The sequence below is a fragment of the Rhamphochromis longiceps genome, linkage group LG7 (genome assembly GCF_057381845.1).
Source record: "Rhamphochromis longiceps isolate RC_006_pf linkage group LG7, R_longiceps_female_GT1.1, whole genome shotgun sequence".
NCBI lineage: Eukaryota > Metazoa > Chordata > Actinopteri > Cichliformes > Cichlidae > Rhamphochromis > Rhamphochromis longiceps.
In genome coordinates, this window is record NC_140563.1 from 4991515 (window position 1) to 5006319 (window position 14805).

Consider the following 14805-nt stretch of genomic DNA (forward strand, 5'->3'; position numbering starts at 1 on the left):
CATATTAAAGCAAAGCCTAAAGACCTAAAGTAATAATACTGAACATAATCTATTTATCTTCTGTACTGTAAGGTAACTTAGGTAGTTGTCACATTTTGTTCCGTTAAATCTTGCAATATAAACCGATGGTTTGATCCACAGTATGAGCTACATTCCATCATGGTGTAAACGGAAATATACACAAGGCATCTACTCGAAAGGATTGTATCAAAATGTTCTAAAAATATCTCTGGTTGGTTTCACAAAAGCAAACTGTATCAAAAGCATTGGCCGAGAGCAAGCAATAATAATAGGCTTAAACCCTTTTACACAACAAAAAGCAGGACAACCAATCACGTCGCTTTGATTGTGGACCTATGGAGTCCCATACAGCACATGCAATCCATTAAACTCAACACAATCAAAACACAATACAGAAAAAAGAACTTTTACAGCTGAACATCGGAGAGACAACCTTTGTTGGTCTATTGTGCTTCATACAGATTAGGCCTGGCCTGTCTATACAACAATCATGGGCTTCTTACTTCACAGATGTGTTCAAGCTACTGTTTAAAGCAGAGGCATTGCAGAACTTGAAACTCTGAGGGCAACAAGCTTCATGATAGAAAATTGGACATTTACAAGAATATCCTTATGTTTATGGTGTATTGTTTATGCAACTTTTTTTTTTTTTTTGCTTTCCTCTTCATTACATCCTCCCGTGTGTGTCACTGGAAACGTCGATTGTGCACAATGGATTCTCCGGAGCTCCTGCATTGATTTTTCTAATGGTGTGATTCTATTTCTGGCCTCTGTCCCCTCAGTATCCCTGGCTCTGTGACGCCTCTGAGTTAACGTCTATGTGGCCTTAATGCAGAAGTTGTTTACTGTAAACATCATGGGCCATGAGGACTGCACAGGCAGCATGGTAAAACTGTAATACTGTAGATTGCACAGAAATCCTAATTAGTAGTGATGGGTCGTTCGCGAACGAAACGGCTCTTAGAGCCGGCTCTTTGACGTGAACGACGCGAGCCGGCTCCTTATCGCGAGCCGTCACGTGGTTTTGTTTTGTTTTTTTCCTTTCTCTCAGCCTCTCTCTCGCACTTTTTTTCCGCTTCACTCTGCACGCGAGCCTTGTGCTTTATGCTGGGCAGAGGGGGGAGGGGCGGTAGTTACACTCAGTAGCACAGGAACAGAGCCAGAGAGAGAGAAAGAGAGGCAGGGACAACAACATTAGAAAGGTATAGTAATCATCCACAACTATTTTCGGTTGCAGATGATAAAGGATTGAGAAATTTTATTCATGCAGGTCCATATGACAGAGAATATGCATGTTCTTTTAGTTTTCATATTATAATTTATATTTAATTGTGTTGTGGTTTGCAGTGTTTTGTGTTCTTTTCACTTTAAATTTGTGAAAGGAAAAAGCTGAAAATGTAAATAGTTAAAACTTGAAATGTGAATAGTTGATTTTTGTATTATATGATTTATTTATTACATTTTATGTGGAGTGAATAAATAAAAGTATATTTACGGTGGCCCCTAGAGACAAAGCACATACAAACTTCAAATCACGTACGAACTCTGAAGCATGTACAAACTCCAAAACACGTAAAAACACGTACAAACTCCAAAACACGTAAAAACTCCAAAACACGTAAAAACACGTACAAACTCCGAAGCACGTAAAAACTCAGAAGCACATAAAAACTCAAAACACGTACAAAAGACAACAGAAGTGCTCCAGGATGCTGGGCGCAGTGTTGAGCCTTTGTTATCTTGTGGCTACACAAGCCAGCAAGTACCAACGACCGGATTTGGTGTGTGGTAATAACAGGTAAATGAACTTTTTTTAAATTATTTGAATATATATATGAGTGCCTGTGTATAAATACACAAACAATACACACATGCTTTCAATTGTGTAATTTAAGTGATCTAGTAGCTCGGCTTTGGAAGTTCAGTTCATGCTAGAAATGTGTTTTGGAGTTTGTACGTGTTTTGTCTCTAGGGGCCACCGCATATATTTATATATAAACATATATAAATAAAACCACTTGTTTTTATGTTAGTAATTCCTTTTGTGCATAATTTTATATTATTGTTAATAATAAATTAATTAAAGCAACAAAACAACCTGAAGAGCCGGTTCGGAGCCGAAAGAGGCCGAAAGAGCCGGCTCTTTTTAGTGAGCCGAACCGAAAGAGCCGGATCTCTAAAAAGAGCCGGAAATCCCATCACTACTAATTAGTTAGTTAATAACCTAATCGTTATACATTCCTATGTTCCATAACATTGCACATGCCTTTAATGAACACTTAGCACCATGCAACCTGAAGATGAGGTGACTCTTGAATGCAGCAAAAGTTGAGACAGGCCTTCTGTAATGATTTTTTTTTTTTTTTTACATTGAAATTGAGAGAAAAGGCTAGACGTCATTTACTTTTACATTTCATATGAACTTTTATATCAGTATAGTTAAATATTAGGCTGGCATTTGATTATCTCTGTAGATTTAAACGATGCTGACACTTATACTGTAAAGGGCCCTTATTGTCAACACATACTTTCTTTCATTTCCTTACAGGTAAGTCACACCACTGCAGGCGATCTGATTATACTTCACTTCCAGTCTAACCTTTCGATAACTGTACAATCATTACACGAGGAAGCTGTTTTAGACCAAGTGCAAAACAAGGCCTCGATGACGGAGACTAATGTGCAGTGGTGTGATGGAAACCTTAGCAGTGCAAATGAAATGAAGGCGAGAGTGCTGGCTTGGATTATTTTAGGTGTGACTGCTTCAACTTATCAAGAACATGTGGATCGATGGGACTGCGTTACTACTATTTTCAGGTGAGTTATCTCAAATCACACCTCCTCTATATTTGTTCTACTCAACCACGCACAATTAGCACAGATTCAGTTCTGTTTGAGTGACCCTGCCTTGAGTGAAGAGAATAACATGGTTTGAACTTGTTAAAGGGTGAGATTGAGATGATGTTAGGTACAGTGGTGCATACCACCTGAGGCGGTTACGTGTACAGTGGTGTGTCTCGGTCTGGGTGTGGCTGTTGGGCTCCATCTACTCCTCAGCAGTTTGAGAAAGCTGCTTCTCATACAAGCTCAGGACGTGATGCACAAACTGGTACTGCTCACACGTCTGTATCATGCCACCCCTGAAAAACACACACACAAAGAGATACCATTAAATCTAACACTTCACATAGTAATTATATAACAAAATTAAATGGAAAAATTTCGTTTAAAGTCAACATTTGTTTATCAGCTCCAGCAAAAAATAAAATGTTTATCACATTTTTTCAAACAATGAATGAAATACATTAGCCATGACATCTTGACTTATTAAACTCAGATGTATCCAATAACACTAATAATGACTGCTTTCATTGTGGGTGTTCTAATGTGCTTGATGGCCGGCTGGGATTGTACCTCACATAAATAATATTACTAGTAGCACCCATGCTTGTTGTTTTCTGACTCAAAAGTGAGTAAAGGTAATCATTTCCTTTAACACTCACAGAACCATGCATGGCTTTTTTGAAGTGTGTAATTAATGGACTATAATTTTAAGATCCCCGACCCGGTCCTGAATTGGATAAGCACAAGACGGATGGAGGGACAGATAATTTAGAAGAAGGTTTGGTGACCTTCTTTTTGGAACTAAATCAAACTACGTCAGCTGAGCTTTTATGCCAGAACTAAAGATAGGCACGAGCACAGATAAGAGCTCTAAGCATATCTCACCTGTCCAGACGGAGCTGGCAGGTGGTTCTCAGGATGTCAACTACACCCTCAGTCCTCAGCTGCTTGCACAGGATGGAGGTGGCAATGAAGCAGCCAGTTCGACCAATTCCAGCACTGTAAAGAAAAAGTTGGAGAAGTAATGTGTTGGATTTTTGTATTCACTGAAATTTCAATTTCAGCGAAGGCACCATAAATCGAGGAACTGAATTGATTTGTGCAGTGACAAAAACCAGCAAAACAAGATACTGTAATATAAAACTAAAGATGGCTTTATCTTCTAAATATGAAATCTTTCATGCTCCCAATACTACAAACAAGTTGCTTTAGCCCTGTACCTGCAGTGGACAATTATAGGGCCACTGGAGGGCAGGGCTTCCTCACGGGCCCTTTCCACTTCCTGCACCAGCTCCAGCAGGGGTGGAGCCTTGTCTGGGGTCTTTTGATCAGGCCAGGAAGTGTACCAGTACTGCCGCAGAGTGCGCTCCTCTTCCCCGCACTGGTGCATGCACACAGACAGTGACACAGATGTCATTATACCAAGCACACAGAGAACACCTGTTGCTCTTCATGCTTGACCAAACAGTTGCCTTGGTTTAGTAGTGAACGCAGAACAAACATTAAAAAAAGAGATTGTACAAAAACAGACTATTTGTCCTGGTCTGTACTGAGCATAAACAAATTTCTGAAAGTCAGTCCACCAATAATTATGAATCCTATAGATAAACAACATAACATGAGGAGATGAATAATCAACAAGCTTTTAACTCATTGCAGTTACATAATGATCCCCTGGTGCTTAGCAATCGGATGCAGGCTGCATTTACTGAATTATCTTGTTTTGTTTGCTAAGTGCCGATGCCACCATGACCTCAAATTAAAAATAAAGCACCCATCATGAACACATGAATGGAGCGTTGAGCGAACCACCTTCCAACACCCATATCTGTTGTGATAAATTACTGGATAAAATATGACTGTTTGATACACATAATTTTAGAAACATGTTTTTGTTGAGTCGGGAACACAAAATAATAATCTTCTGCAGTGTTTTTGTGACATTAATCGAGGGATCATCATGTAAACAGTGCATTTAATCGTGCACATACGTATCAGCAGATGCAGGTAAAAGTAGCTAATTAAAACGCACGGATTTATGGCTGATATTGTAGCCATGCAGATAGTTCTGATCCACATCTAACATCTGAATTTAAATTGGCACCTAAGGGATGAAATTTAATTTAAGTGCCTTAGATTGAAAGAATAAAAACAAAAATGTAACATATCTTTAGAGAAATTTCCACTTTGAATATAACATAAAGCACACTTTTAAAATTTTTTAGGGTGTTACGTGGTAAGACGTCTGCTAACACAGATGACATATAAAGTAAAGGTGGGTAATCCTTTGGAATTAGCCACGTGCAGGATTGTCAACTTTGCCACGGCTTATCGCCTTTGGGCCAAGAGAGAGGAAAATGAATTCTAAAGTTTATCAAGGCATCATTCAGGACAATGATACAGAGGCTTTCTGATGTTACCTGCTCATGAAAGCCTTTACTGCTTTATACTAGTTCTATATTTTTGTTTCGTTCACTTATTTCTTTGTGCACCCGTCTCAGTATGTATTCTGTCATCCCTTTAGGTCAACTTTCTTCTGATTTGCTGCCTCTTACAAACAGAACATGTGAACAGCAGATGGGTGGGGCTTATGTGCTCACAGCCAGACCTGTGCCTGAGACTGTATTCGGGATATCCACTCCATTTGACATCTGTCTCGAGCAGACTATTTGGAGCAGACCTGAGCTTTTGGCTCACCGGGATTAGTTTTACATATGTTGACCTAAATGAAACTTTGGCCACGCTTAACATGAGCATCCACCACTGTAACCCCATCCCCCCACCCATCCACCTCTGTATAAGGTTGTTTCCATTTTCATGTATGCATATCATTAGAGGCAAACAGCTTTTTGGCATTACTTGAAGCTAAAACATTAAAGTGGTGTTGTTGTGGTTCACCCTTTGTATTTCACATATTAATGCATTCTCTGTCGGTTACCTTCAGAGTAAACACCCTCAGACTGTAGTCATCCTCCTGGGTCACCTTGACCACAGTGATTTCGATGCCTTCGTGTGTCACAGTGTCCTCGGGCCAGTACTCAGCACATTTCTACAAGAAACAATAGACACAGCAGATAATATAGCTGGTTAATATTTAGGAACATTTATCAAAGAATCCTTTGAACAGTTACCTCATTCTTCTCCTCCAGGTTGGTGATCATCACTATGATTGGGGTCCTCTCTTGCCACACCATCCTCCATAAATCCCCCACTGTGTTCACAGTGGGACCCTGGGTAGCAATGTATGCACGCTCCTCGCCCCCATAACCCTGCACATGCACACACTCGTTGTTTTGCTACCATTACATATCAAAGCCATAACAAATCGCTGCATCAGAGTGCATTTGAACTTACTTTGAGATAATTAGCGTTGATATAGGTAAAAAGAAAATCATCTTCATCCTGTGACTTCAAGATCACTCTGCTGTGCGTGTCTGCAGGTGGACAATGTGACATTATCATGAGAAAGGGAGCTGGTTACACATTCATTCATTCTGTATCTCATCCTACAGCTCAGTGATACAAAATGGTTGCACCCTTATGTGTGTCATTGTGAACATAAATACTGGAAATTTGATGTCTTGCAAACACATTTTAACATTAAAGTGAAAGAGGATGCAAAATTATTTAAGATAATCAGCATAAAAATAGTTTTAAAAATTGCTACCTCAATATTATGTTTATAGTAACTGATGTCACTAGCTTGTGTTACAGCTCTACTTACTGGGTAAAATTGTTTTGTAGCGATTCTTTCTCACCAGCCCTGGGTAATTGTACTCCTTAGGGTCCACAAAGTTCATGGGAGTTTCCTGCCAATGGACACAGAACAATGAAGGCAAATGAAAGTGAAGAAATGGGGAAGTCCAAAAGTCACCTTCTACATAACAACCAAACGGTGAGGAAATAATATTAAACACGTGAAGTCATTCACAGCCTCTCACACTCAACCATTGCTGTATTAGTGTGTGTGTGTGTGTGTGTGTGTGTGTGTGTGTGTGTGTGTGTGTGTGTGTGTGTGTGTGTGTGTGTGTGTGAACGCGCATCCTTCTTCCTAACAGACACAAGAATTTTCTGTGGGTTTTTGTATGCAAAAAGAAAAAAAATGCTTGCATCCCTCCATCTTCCGCCCACTAACAGAAAGTAGAAAAGCTTACGGGCGTGTGCAGAGCACCGATCGGTGTGTGTGGCTGCATCTGTGTGTGCGTGTACGTCTTTTCCGGCGAGTCTCTGTTCATTTCATATTAATCTCGAGAACGTAGGTGGCTGAGCTACTGTTGCTGCACTCACATAAAACTCAGCCTGCAGGCTCTGGTCGTCCATGGCCCTTGTGTGTAGCATGGCAGGGGTCAGGACGTGCGTTCCCTGTCGGAGATACTCCTGGGCCGACTGGTCTCTTGGAGAGAGTTGGGCTCCGTAGCCATAGGGCTCTGTGCAGCCTGGTGTGCACATGTCCAAGGTCAGGGAAACATTGGAGCCTCTCCTGTTTTATTCAGACAGTCAGACAAATGCATATATCTGCATTACAAATGAATGAATAAAGTGTGAGTCTCCCTGCTGGAAGAAAAACAAACATAAATGCAAACATTTCCACCTGCTGGATGCTCTTTTCTAACCTCTCCTGAAGCCCCACTGGTGTGACAGTAAGGGTGGCAGCATCTCCCTCCGTCCTGGTATCTGCACCTATATCAAATACTGGAGTCTGGGGCACCGGGTCCAGGTCTATCAGATCCTCCTGGGCATCTGTCCACTCTGACAAGGTGAAAGAGGGCTGACGGCTCACAGACTGACGTCGATCACCAATGTCCCTCGACACAGTTCCTGATGACCACAAGCCAGAGCCATAATTCCACTTGCACACCAGGTGGATGATCTAAGGATAGAAAAGAAGACAAAAAAGAAGCAGTCAATAAGTAAATCAATCAAACACACAACAACAGGTCGCTACGTTAAGAAACAACCGATTCAATCGATCTTGTTTCCTTTTAAGATTATTTTCCATCTTTATAGCAAATAACACCAATTCAGCATGCATCATGCATTAAATTCATGCTGAAATGACCAAAATTGTGAAATGTTTGCATAAAAATAGAGCTTAAAATAAAGGATCCAGCCAGTGTTTTACCATGACTACACAGATGGCCACGCCGATGCCTGCAGTGCCATGAACAATCCAATTGTGCTCTGTGGTGTTTACCACATCCCTCATCACCACTGACTGGCCAATAAAGGGAAACACAGAGAGAGAATGAGTTAGTCAGACATAGTTGAGTGCTTCACATCCTGTTAAACAGCTGTTTATTCTCCACCCAGACTTAAAAGCTGTCAGCCACATCTAGGTTTGATACTTACATCCGTTCCAAAAATAGGGTGGCAGGGTAAGATGAACCCCAGGTAGAAGTCAATGACCTGCAGGGCTTTGTAGATGGAAGAGAGTGGCCCATTTCCATCCACCACAAAAAATATCCAGTACCCCTGGGGGGAGAGAAGAAGGAAGGCAGATTGTCACCACTCCAGTCATTCATGCACTGGAAATCGGACTGCAGCCATTCTCAGGTGAAAAGCGAAAAGGAAAGAAGATGGACCATTACACAGGCATAAAAAATATGTAAATTGTCCACATAGAGTCTAGTGTCGTAATCGTGGCTGCATTTACGAGGCTCTTTTATTTACTTATGGTAATGTTGCACCTGTCCTTTTTTCTGTTTAAATGAATCAAACATGAAGTCAACAATAGACGGAAACAGGAAGAGGGAATTAATGGTGAAGAGGTGTCAAATTTTAGCCTCATCTAGCCACCCCCAGAAAAAGTATTTTCCAAGCCTGAAGCACTTGAAGCAAATATGAAAATGCAATCATACATATGAAAAGATAAACCACTGTGGAAAATTAAAGGTCAAGCTGAAAGAAAACCTCAAGCTTAAGTGTTGACTTGTCATTTGCAAGGCGGATATTGCAGGTGAAACCCAAAGACGACCTAAAAACTTACTCTGATTAAAAGCAGATGATAGAGAGCCTGGAACACATACCAAGATTTGGGAAGTGATAAACAGTGCTGCCCAGCAGTGGAGTTCAATCACCAGTGTGTACACCTTGTGTAAAAACACTTCCTCTTGGGGGTTTTGGCCCTCAGCGGTTCCATCTTTACATTCTAGGAGCCCGTCTTTTTTAAGGGCTCCGTCGCCAATTTTTTCAGTCTTTGTGGGCTCGTCTAGCCAAACGGGATCCTCATCAGGCCTCAGGAAGATGGAGTCCTCGGTGTGGGAACGAGTGGAGCTACTCAGCCGACGGGTCATGATGCCCCTGTTGAACGAGGTTCCTTTGTGTTAAAAGGCCTTTCATATGTTATAAATCAGATTTTAAATGCATTTAGTTTACACGTGTTTATCATTAGGTGTTCGATTTTATGTGTGCCATTATCTGAAAATCATCCCATCAAATACAAACTCCAGTTTTTAACCCTTTAAAAATGTAGACAAATGGCAACACATTTACTTATACTTTGGAGATCTTTGATAGGATCCTAGACTCTGAAACACCTACAGTACCTGGTGTTTGAAACATACAGATGTTAACATGCAGGTGTTCTTCTGTACTTACAACTTATTTGCGATTTTTCTGCTTTTGTGTACAATAAAATGTCGAGGCCATAATTTTCAGCCACACTGGGACTACATGCTGATTTTCATTTCAAGTATGTGCTATCTGTGTTTGTCACATTGCGTGTGTCTAATGTGTGGTTCTAAATGAGCGTGTATATGACAAAAAGGTTGCGTTTATTCTGCAGGTCTATTCAAATGTACAGCTAAGCAGCACAGAGTGGCTCTCATCTCCGGATCCTCTTGTCTCCCTTAGATTGGACTCCATCGTGTGTGTGTGTGTGTGTGTGTGTGTGTGTGTGTGTGTGTGTGTGTGTGTGTGTGTGTGTGTGTGTGTGTGTGTGCGTGTGTGTGTGAATTTGACAGAGAGAGAGAGAGAGAGGCTCCATTGTGGAGAAATGAGTCAGGGGTAGCGTGTTTACAGCCCTGTCCGTCACCTTGGCAACTGAGTGGCTCTCATCCCTCTCATCCGTCCTGAGCATTATCATCTACTGACAACACAGTCACACACACACAGTCAGCAGTGTATTCAAAGCTCTTTTCCGCTCAGCACTTTCAATACATATATATATATATATATATATATATATATATATATATATATATATATATATATATATATATATATATATAGAGATAGATAGATAGATAGATAGATAGATAGATAGATAGATAGATAGATATTGTCACATGTTTCAGATAATCAAAACAATGTTATTATCAGAGTCAAATATAAGCAGGGTAAATACAAAATGCAGTTTTTAAATGATGATTTCATTGATTAAGGGAGAAAAGTTATCCAAGCCTACCTGGTCCTGTGTAACACAGTGATTGCCCCTCCTGTTTAATCATGAATTAACTGTAATTAACCACATTGTTTTGAAAGCTAAGTTCAGTTTCATTAAACATACTCAGGCCTGATTACTGGCAGATCTGATGAATCAAGAAATCCCTTAAAGAGCCTGCTTCAGCAAGATAAAAGATCTCAAAAAGCAACACATTGTGCCACGATCTGAACACAAAGACAATGCGTTGTGTGTTTTCTAACATCAAAGGTCAATAAAGTCAAATGACTGACTGACCTATGAGAGATGGCAACGAACTGGCAGGGGAGTCACATCACATGATCAAGGTAAAACCTGTATCCTGGGGCATCCGGTCACAGTCAGCCATTGTGAGGCAGAGTCAATTCTAAAAGACACAAGACAGTAGCTCAGGGCTTACATTCAAAGGTTAGCAAAATGATAAAGCTGTTGCAGATGTACTAAACATGCAAATCTCTCCAACCTCTGGAGCAGAAAAAAAACAACAAACAAACAAGTAAGAAAGTGTCTCTTCCTCAAATAGCCAGGGATAATACAAAATAATACAAAACTGGTGCAAAAAATACAGTTTTATGAGTCACCTGCATGGTTATACGTGGTTCACGGTGTGACCATTTTAAACGATCACTTGATAATATGATATTTTAACACTACCACTTAAGCAGTGAACCTTTCGGACTATTGTTAATACAATTAAATCGCAGAAGTTTGCGCCATTTATCCGAGTCTGTGTGGTGTGAGCCCTATACCTCCTAGATGCAAGTTTGGGCATCAAAATATCAGTTTACGAACCAATGAGCGATGACACGGTGGATACATCCATTAGTTTAAAGTCTATGATAGACAGTAGAGTGACAAATCCAACTGGTAACATTGATAGACACTGAGAGAAGGTTAATAATTCAGCTTTCTCTAATGATGGATCAGAGTAGCACCCTTGTAGACTCCCAGCTGTGCGCTCATGAGGGGAGGATAGTGATGTAAGGTGACACAGTAAACTGTCAATATTTCTTCCCCACTCTTTCTTTCCCTGCCTCTCTCTGCATCCCGAAGAGGCAGGGATGATTCAAGCCAGACTAAGCAGACACCCTCAGAAATACATTCAGATTGCTCCAGTCGAATCAGTATGCATGATGAAGTCGAGCCTTCTCTGCCCTCCTCTCCTCTCTACCATCTCCCCCTCTCTCCTTATGTGCCACTGGACCCTGTTGAACGAATGGGGTGTGCTCAGCGGAATATGAGACCACACCAGTAGCAGGAGCTTAGTGTGTGTGTGTGTGTTCACTTTGAGTCCGTTTCTTTCTCTTTGCTTGCTGTGAAGGTGGTTTTGAAGTGATGACGCCAGTTAGACTGGCTTGTAGCCATGGCAATGTGCATACATGCAACGTACACACGTATGTTAAGTACACACACACACACACACACACACACACACACACACACACACACACGCACACACACACACACACACACACACACACACACACACACACACAGGCATGGATTGTGTTGTATAAGAGTGCTTCAATGTGTTCCATTTTTCAACAATAGGTGGACAGGTAGAAGAGTGGATGAAGGGATGAATGGAAGGAAGAGCAACTCTTTTTTTTGTGTGAAGGTTGTCTGAAGCAATGACGCAGTGAGGTTGGCGTTTTGGTAACTGTGGCAACCAGCATACTGTAGCGTGTGTGTGTGTGTGCGCGCACATATACACAGACTTTTGTCAGATACCCCGCATGAAAAATGAAAAACACAAACACACATCTGCACTGGGAGAGCAGTGACAACATTCACGTTTGCCCTAAGAAAGAAAAAAAAAATCGGCCTCTCTTTGCTTTTATTCTTTGAGGTAAATATTTCTGTTTTTCTGCTACTTGCTTTGTCTCAGCGCTTGTTTGGCAAACTGTCTGATATATTTAACCCAAGCAGTCGCTGGGATCTCAGAAATCCTGAGGTCACGAGTCCTCTTCTCCTACTCATTCATTACTCATTACTCCAACATTAGTGAATTGTACACGCTAAATACATCAGAAGTTTCTCATTACTTCCAGATTATTGTACAATTTCTGTTCCTTCCCTTTTTAATGTTTCTAACGTTGCAGAAAAAGACATGAATTTAAATATTGCTGTTTGCGTAGTCTGCAGATGAGAATTAAAATACTCGCTGCAACTCCGGATTCAGTTAAACTGATGAATAAATAATATATATCTGGTCAGCTATATTATATTGCATTCTGTTTCCAAACATGTTGCATGTACATGTAAAGGTATATTTAATTACAGTTCTGAAGATAGAATTTATTCATAATAGAATAAAAAAAATCTGAAAGTTTATGATAAGCTTTTCATTTACACTATAATCATTTAATACAAACAAAAACATCAACCCAGAGCAATTTACTGTTCCCATTCCAGCTGTTTTGTGCATGATTTTATCTGCATTTCACAGTCATATCTGGTATGTTTGCAAATTTCTCGAAAAGAAAGCTTTGTTTCAACTGATGCTTCTATAGAATATATTAACACAGATAGTTCAGGAGCTTACAATGAAAATTAAAGATTTTATTACAAATCCAAAAAGATCAGAATCATTTAGCTGAGGATTGAGCTCAGGCCGAGTGAATTTAAAGCAAATAGGTCAAACCTGATGACGGATTGAGCCTCATTCCTCATTGAAGGTGTACTGTCCTTGGGTCTTACAAACACCACCCCCTCAGTCTTCAAATAGAGTATGCGCATACTGTTTCCATTGATCTGCATCCATTCAAGAACCCACCATCCAATGGAGTCTAAAAGTGGGCCGTACAAAATGCCTATTGCCTCTGTCCCAGAAGGGCTCGAGGACCAGAAATGAGAAGGGGGCTGCCAGCTGTGTATAGCTTTTTCCTACTGTCGGGAACAGGGGGAATTAAAGTGGTGACAGCTGGCGTGCGCTTTAATGGATATTCCTGATGCTCCCAGCGTCTCTGTGTGGAAAAACAATAAGTCCAAATCTGCTTCTTTAGTCTGTTATTTAAAAAACAACCTGTTTCCAGGAGAATCAAAGTGAATAAAGGGCGAGTATCAAGTGTGTTGCTGAAGTGCTCATATGGCAGAGAGACGAGGTAAGAGGAAGCTCTTACTGAAAGTGATGATGAGATGGAAACATGAGATAAAGTCACGAGGGCCAAGACCAGCCTCATCAACCTTTATCTCCCATACACACACAGAAAATCTTGATATTAATACACACATAAGCCAGCAATGACCTTAAAATGAAATGCCCAGCAAACCTGCAGCCTTTTCTTGTATATCACAAAGACAGATAATCAATCAGCTCTATTGTTTACATACACTCCCACGATCGCTCGCAGCTGCTCCATGGGTATTTTTGGAGAGAAATCTCATTAAGGCACATATAAACTTACAATTCAGCCAAAGCTGTACTGTATGAATAATTAAAATGTGCTGCATAGCAAATTGATTTACAGGCTGCTGGAGATAAATCTGGATTCTTGGTGACAAAAGATTGTGTTACATGATTGCACTGCATCAAAACACCAGTGCAGGAATGGCATTCTCTGGCAGTCATTCATACTAAGACAAAACACCATTCATATCACGTACATGGCTACGGTGAGCTAGAGCGACCACACAGTGCAGAGCTGGATGGATTAGTAATGAATCACTCGGGGAGGTGGACTGTTGCATCTCTCTCTGGTAACTCCCACATTGTCACATAGACATGATACAACACAGAGGAAATCAAGCTTTGAGTGATAAACGAGAAGGAAAATACACAGTTAAAAGCGCCATCGACGGACCAACCTGTTGGCAAATGATCAGTTTCAATGATCTAAGAATAAACACGCACATATACACCTCCTACATCACACATTTCCTACCTTTTTACAGCACAGGAAAGCGCAGCGGCCATGTAAACCGTAGGGGCTTTGCTGAGGAATTGATATTCACCTCATGTCATACAGCCACGCAGGGGGAAAGAGCGAGAGACAGCGGAGAGGCGAGGAGGGCTGGAACGGTCACAGTCACTCAACCACAGCCTTAAGTCTGGTTAGGATAAGTCCTCTTACCTGGCTGAGCCCGTCTTCACATCGCCATCTGCTGCTCTGCTCCCTGTGAGCCAAACCACCAGGAGCCAAACACCAAGAACCACGCCAATCCCTTTACTGCTTCTCTGTCTGGGAGATGGAGGAGTGTGTTTGCATGTAAGAAGGAGACAGACCGACAGTGAGAGACACAGAGAGTAAGAGGACGCGTGTGAGCCTAGGAAAACAAGAAATTGCAAATGTAAGGGGTGTGTGTGTTTGTGTGTCCGTGAGAGAAAGAGAGACAGAGGTATGAAAGTCTGATGGGTTTTCTTTTGTTTGTATCCTGAAGGAGAGAGAGAGAGATCCACAGGCGGCAGCTTCGTCTAGGTATATGCAGCAAGAGGCTGTACGGTAGCCTTGGCAACAGAGCCAGAATAAGGGAGAGCGAGGGAGGGAGGGAGCTAAGGAGAGAGCTAGAGCAAAAGAGAG

At 41.1% G+C, this 14805-nt stretch overlaps 1 protein-coding gene across 2 annotated transcripts; it reads right to left on the minus strand.

Moving 5' to 3' along the window:
* Positions 1–657: 657 nt before the first annotated feature.
* Positions 658–14705, minus strand: LOC146664581 (tyrosine-protein phosphatase non-receptor type 5-like). Of its 2 annotated transcripts, XM_085411753.1 has the most exons (14): positions 14359–14705; positions 10544–10652; positions 8892–9165; positions 8215–8337; positions 7988–8080; positions 7479–7735; positions 7153–7345; positions 6590–6674; positions 6220–6299; positions 5997–6134; positions 5804–5914; positions 4086–4246; positions 3751–3864; positions 658–3161 (listed from the first exon to the last, which is right to left on the minus strand). In XM_085411753.1, the coding sequence occupies exons 3-14, from the start codon at positions 9156–9158 to the stop codon at positions 3068–3070; spliced, it is 1716 nt and encodes a 571-aa protein (XP_085267879.1). In that variant the 5' UTR covers positions 9159–9165; positions 10544–10652; positions 14359–14705; the 3' UTR covers positions 658–3067. The 2 variants fall into 2 exon arrangements, with proteins under 2 accessions (XP_085267879.1, XP_085267878.1); XM_085411752.1 differs by lacking the exons at positions 10544–10652; positions 14359–14705 and adding an exon at positions 9899–9962.
* Between the last annotated feature and the right edge of the window lie 100 nt (positions 14706–14805).